The 6,330-nt window shown below is 50.6% G+C and overlaps 1 protein-coding gene across 1 annotated transcript in view; it reads right to left on the reverse strand.

The window, feature by feature from the left end:
* Positions 1-2,863, reverse strand: part of CD70 (CD70 molecule) — a 4,461-nt gene extending 1,598 nt beyond the window's left edge. The window contains exons 1-2 of the mRNA XM_003798062.1: positions 2,711-2,863; positions 1,822-1,855 (exon numbers count right to left, since the gene is read on the reverse strand). Coding sequence (XP_003798110.1) covers positions 1,822-1,855; positions 2,711-2,863 — 187 coding nt within the window. The remainder of the gene's footprint in view (positions 1-1,821; positions 1,856-2,710) is intronic.
* Between the last annotated feature and the right edge of the window lie 3,467 nt (positions 2,864-6,330).

Genomic DNA, 6,330 nt, shown 5'->3' on the forward strand with positions numbered 1-6,330 from the left:
AAAAAAAAAAAAAAATAGATGAAAATAAAAAAATTAAAAAGAGAGAGGGAGAGAGTGATATAGAGAAAGAGGAGAAAGATGGGGACAGATGCAGAGAGAGAGAGTGTGTGCTGAACTACTTTAATTTTGCCTTGCCTTGTACTCATACTCATGTAAGCAGTAATATTTAAAAAATTTTTGTTTTCCCGGCATCCAATTTGAATGTTTAGTTTTTTCACACCAGAAGCAGAGCTGAGTCACCCGTGGCAGTTTCTAGCTCTGCCTCCTCCCAGTTCCTCAATGTTATCGATCCAAGATGCCTACCTTATATGACCACCCTGGTGACAACTTCCCTGTGGGACAGCCAGATAGAGTGAAGCTGACTCACTCTGATGACCCTACACTCCACTCTGATTGCGCGGGTTTCCTGCAGTGACCACTCTTGGCTGCAGAGTGCCTACAGCCTACTGCCACTAAATCTACCCATTATAACATCCCACAGGAAACCTGCCCAGGGAAAATCCTGAACCCCAATGAATGCTTTTTCTCACGGATCCTTCCTGTCCTTTCTCTTGCTCCTCACCCACTGGCTGCACACTTGTGTGTGTGTCCCAGCCCCCTCCCACTTCCTGATGGCCCTCTTCTCTCTGGGATCTGTAAGGAATAAACTGCTTATTATTTCACATGTTGTTTGGTACTGCCTCCTCTGATCCACACACCCAACCTAACTCTTCTCTCAGATTCTCCTAAAGGGCCTTGGTAGGAATAAACTGAACACAGGCCAGGCAAGAACCACAGGGGTGTTTGCCAGGATAGACAAGTTTCTTGTGACAGGGACACCTGGTCACAGACTGGGCACTTAGGAGTTAGACCATTGGTCAAGGCAAATAAATATCCCGTGAGAGGCACGTTGGAGGACACTCTGGAACACTGTCAGGGCAGGGCTAGAATCAGAAGAAATCAGAGGAAAAATACTCTCTCTCAATGGGCTCCGAGAAGATCAGAAATCCTCAGAGAATAGAAGAGAGAGAAATGAAAGTCCCTTCCATTACAAAATGGAATGAACACTGCACCCAAACCTCCAGAGTTTGATCTCTGCGGTTATGAGTTGTGAGGCCCAGAAGAGAAAGTGAAGCTCTTCCCATGGACAGCCAGAGGCTTTTCACCAATGTCCCTCTCTCAGGGTGCCTCCTCCCCGCCCCATGACTCCAGTTTGAATAGCAACCCACACCCTGGCATACTTGGACAACCCCCCATGCTTGTTTAATTTCTCTTTAAAACATACTCTTTGCCTCTTTTACTCTGCTTGGTATTGCTACCGTATTTTACTTGTTAACTTTGTTTTTTAATCTCCCCCTCAGTAGAAGGGAAGCTCCGGAAGGCAGAGGTTTCTGTTCTGTTCACTGTTGTGGCACCTGGAACTGTGGCTGCCCATGGCAGATCCAGGTAATGTTTGTGGAGTGAATAGAGGAATGTTAGGGTTGTTTTTGATTATTCTGAACGAAGGTGAGAAGGGGGCAAAGCAGTATGCGCCTGCCCCCTGCCCCTTCTCTTTTTCACCGTTTTTTTCCTCTCTTCTTTCCCTCTCTCTTTGGCAGGTTCTCTCTCCTTCCCACTCTCTCTTTCTCTGTTTCTCCCGCTTCCTCCCTCGCTGTTTCCTCCTCTTTCTTGCTCCCCTTTGTCCCTTCCCTTCTCTCTTTCTCCATCTCTCCATCTCCTCCTCCCCCTGTCTGTCTGCCTCCTTTCTTGATTTCTCCCTGTCTCGGTCTTAGCCTGTCTCACCCCTCACCAGCCCCCAGCCTCCCACCTCCCCGCCCCCGGTACATACCCGGCCCCTGTTACCTGTGTAATTCAGCTGCAGCTCAGCTATGTCCCACTGGAAGAAAAGATCAGAAAATAGATCAAAGCCTTAAACAACGGAAGTTTTGTATTCCCTAAATCAGGGCGATCTCTTTTCACTGTTGACCCTCCTACTCACCCCTCATCCCACTTTCTATAAAAGAAAAGAAAAGGACTTCTTAAAGAGGAAGTAAGTTTGAACCAGCGGGGAGGGTGAAGACAAGACTTTCAAAAGGACTTCCTGGCTTTCCTGGACATCACCAAAGGACCCCACCGCGTCCCTGCCCAGGCGAGCGGCCGCTGCCCTGTCTCAGGATGCCCCAGGAACCACTCCCCCTCTCAGCTTTGTGAAGCCCCCAGCCGCCTCTGAGTCAGCCTGCCGGAAAATACCAGAGAGTAATTTTCCACGTCTACGTCGGATGCACCTTTCCCACCCCGGGATCCCCCTTTACTGCCCGGGGCGGCATGTTGGCCGCTGCCTTGCCGACTTGCTGGTGACACAGGCTGGGGTACAGTGGGCGATCACACCTCACTGCATTCTCCAACTCCTGGCAAGCGATCCTCCCGTCTCAGCCTCCGGAGTATCTGGGACTATAGGTGTGCCACCACGCCCGGCTAATTAAAAAAGATTTTGTTTGCAGCGTCCGCTATGTAGTCCAGGCTAGTGCTGTATTCCTGGCCTCAAGCGATCCTCCTCCCGCCTCGGCCTCCCAGAGTGCTGAGATTATAGGCGTGAGTCACCACGCCCGGTATTGGCTTTTTTCGGTTTGTTTTGAGGGCCAGCCTGCGCTTTAGACCCGCGCTCTCCGCCTCTGTCCGCCCCGAGGCCCCCGGCTCCCGGAGCAGCTGGCGGGTGAGCGCTCCACTCTGCCGCCTTCGCTTCTTGACTCACCCCAGGTGACCGGAGCTGCTGCTGCTGCGGGCACAGTACGAGATTGCAGAGCAAGCAGTAGATCCCCATAGCAAGACACAGCAGGGGCAGAGCGTTCGGGACGCACCGCCACACCAGGCGGGGCACCTGGCAGCCAGAGCCGTCCTCCGCCATCGCCGCCGGCCGGCCCTGCATCAGCGAAAGTGCGGCCAAGAAGCCAGGAAGGAAACTCCAGCCCCCTCGGGCGGCTCTCGAGCATCTGCTTGCCTGAACTTGTCGGCACATAACCGCTCTTCTGTGGGGATGTCCGGCGGGTGGGTGGGGAGGGACTTGAGCTATTATTCTCAAGGAGGGAAATCCCCCCCAGCCAGCGGCTGTCAGTCCCCATCTCTCTCTCAGATGGGGGGAGAGGCAGTGGCGGTGTGTGTGCACGTGTATGCATGCGTGCAGGCGTGTGTGTACATGTGTGAGTGGGCGCGCACTGCCAGTTTGTCTGCCCTACCCTGCCCCTCAGGCAGGGGACACCCAATCTTCCCATTTGTCTTCCCACCCACCCCAGCCCCCCAGGGTGTTGGCTCATTCATTCAACAAAACTTTATTGAGATTTTGGCTCAAGTGATCCTCATGCCTCAGCCTCCCAAGTAGCTGGGGCTACAGGTGTGTGCACCACACCAGGTTAATTTTCCTATTTGTTTTGCAGAGACAGGGTCTTGCCTTGCTCAGCCTAGTCTCAGACTCCTGGTTTCTAGTAATCCTCTCACTTCAGCTCTCAGAGTGCTGGGATGACAGGGAGAAACACCATGTCCAGCTTCCTGAGCATCTATTAGGGACAGATAGTGGGCTGCTGGGTGTTAGGAACACAATCAAACAGCCAGGAATTGGGATCACTCCCTAGATATCCATGTGTTCCTCTCCATTTTCCCAGTCTCCCTGGCAGTCAGGTGGGGCCAGGTGACTACCCTGCCGGATGGCAAGACAGTGGAAGTGGTGGAGCATCACTGTTGAGGCTGGCTCTTTAGAAACACTCCACATAGCACATAGTTTTCTCCCCCCTCTCCCCTTGGAGGCCTCCAGCTTTTTTTTTTTTTTTTGAGACAGAGTCTCATTCTGTCGCCCTGGGTAGAGTGCTATGGTGTCATAGCTCACAGCAATCTCCAGTTCTTGGGCTTAAGTGATTCTCTTGCCCCAGCCTCCCGAGTAGCTGGGACTACAGGCATCTGCCACAATGTTCAGCTATTTTTTGTTGCAGTTGCCACTGCTGTTTTAGCTGGCCTGGGTTGTGTTTGAACCCAGTACCCTTCATATATGGGACTGGTGCCCTACCCACTGAGCCACAGGCGCTGCCTGGCCTCCTGTTCTTGATGGCTGCAGTGGGTTGAACAGGGTCTTTCCCACACTGATGTCCACATGGAAACTCAGAATGTGACCTCATTTGGAAATAGGCTCTTTGCACATGTAATTAAGTTAGGTGAGGTCATGCTGGATGAGGGTTGACTCTATATCAGATGGGGTGAGGCTGAAAGCACATATAGTGAGAATAGGATGGATCCATTCAGGCTACAGTTGAGAGGACACTGCTGGTCAATTTAGGCCCAAAGTGACCTTCACCTCATGTTTCCCATTCTTGCTGTTTTGCAAATTCAGCTTTAACCTTAAAGTATATATCTTGAGTAGTTTAGAGCAATTGATTTAGGAGAATAACTTTTTTTTTTCTGAGATAGGGTCTCACCATGCCATCCTCTGTAGAGTGAAGTGGTGTCACAGCTCACAGCAACCTCCGATTCTTGGGCTTAAGCAATTCTCTTGCCTCAGCCTCCCAAGTAGCTGGGACTATAGGCGTCTGCCACAATGCCCAGCTATTTTTTGGTTGCAGTTGTCATTGTTGTTTAGCAGGCCCGGGCTGGGCTTGAACCCACCAGCCTCGCTGTATGTGGCCATGCCCTACTCACTGAGCTACGGGCTCTGAGTGTAGGAGAATAACTTTTCAACTGGAATGTTGTTTGGGGTCCTGGGTAATGCTGATTATTGTTTATTATGGGTCATGGGTTATGCCAATTATTTTTGCTTACGATAAAGATTAACATGATTTTTACTTTGAGCTTTTATGTATAAAACTATGATTTTGGAAACAGAAGAATAGAACAGTCTTACAGAGGCTACTCTCACTGTTCTCCAGAATCACTGGCCTTCTGACAAATTTTGGCAGACCTGTCCCCTTCTCTGAATATTGGCTGACAGTGACAGGTGGCTGGACCATCTTTGTCCAGTAACAGGGTTGGGGGTATAACAAGGAGGAAATGAAAACAGGAGAGATTTCAGAGCTTGAGCTAATGGTACTTGGTCTGGGGAGTGACAGGTGAAAGAAGGAAGTCACATAGGTCCAGAATCCTTGAGGCCCAGGCAATCAGCATACACTCCCTGGAATCCCCACTAATAAAGGAATTTCCTTTTTTTTTTTTTTTTCTGAGACAGAGTCTCAGTTAGTCACCTTGAGTAGACTGAGTACTGTGGCGTCATAGCTCAAATTGCTATGATGCTCATCATAGCTCCTGGGCTCAAGTGATCCTCTTGCCTCAGCCTCCCTAGTAGCTAGGACTACAGGTGCCCATTACAAAACCTGGCTGTGTTTTAGAGACAAGGTCTTGTTCTTGCTGAGGCTGGTTTTGACCTTGTGAGCTCAAGGAATCCACCCACTTTGCCCCCCGGAGTGCTAGGATTACAGGCATGAGCCTCCATGCCCAGCCAATAAAGGAATTTCTTTCACTGAAGCCCCAGAATTCCAGGTCTGGGGAAATGAAGTGGGTTATGCTATTATTTCTATTGTCTTTAGAAGCAGGCTGAGAGAAGGAGTCTACCAGCTTCATTCACCTGGCAAGGAGCTTGGAGAGGAGGCGCCTGGGTTTGAATGCAGACTTGTATTGCACATAAGAACCTACACTTCCCCACCTGACTCAGTTGGTGACTTGAGCTGAGTTCTGATTGCTCGCACTGCAGTCTGTGCAGTTCTGCTGAAGATTGGGGGCATCTTTTTTGATGTTTGAGGAGGGGGTCTTCCTTAACTGCTGACTCTATGCTGAGGCTATAGGACAAGACATCTACTGCCCTTGCCAACTAACTTCCTACCTCTCTCACTATTTTCTTCCTCTAAATCAGGAGGTCAGGAGCCCTGTGCAGGGAAGAAAGGTAAGGGGTTTGGTCCAGGAGGCAACTGAGGGACAGGAAATAAGACCACTTCCCCTCTAAGGGAAGCCTCAAGCCCAGTAGGCTGATTTTTGGTAGCTGCCTTCTTCACCTCCCTTCTATGCACTGGGAGCTGAGGGCAGCTTGAAGGTGCCCACTCAGGCTCCTCTTTGTATAACTTGGCTGCCTCTCCTCTTTACCTTTGCTGTGGCTGGCTGCAAGTTGTGCAGGGCTGTGCCTTGCCAGAGCCCTATACAGGAAAGTGACAAAGAGCCTTCATTTTACAGCTTCCCCTTACCCACATAGCACACCTCCTGTCTCTGGGATTTCAGATGGGAGAGATCTTTGAAACCACCCTTATAAATTACCAAAAGGGGCTCGGTGCCTGTGGCTCAAGTGCCTGTGGCTAGGGCGCCAGCCATATACACCCAAGGTGGTGGGTTCAAATCCAGCCCGGGCCC

The sequence above is a fragment of the Otolemur garnettii genome, unplaced genomic scaffold (assembly GCF_000181295.1).
Source record: "Otolemur garnettii isolate 467f Iridium unplaced genomic scaffold, OtoGar3 scaffold00127, whole genome shotgun sequence".
Classification (NCBI taxonomy): Eukaryota; Metazoa; Chordata; class Mammalia; order Primates; family Galagidae; genus Otolemur; species Otolemur garnettii.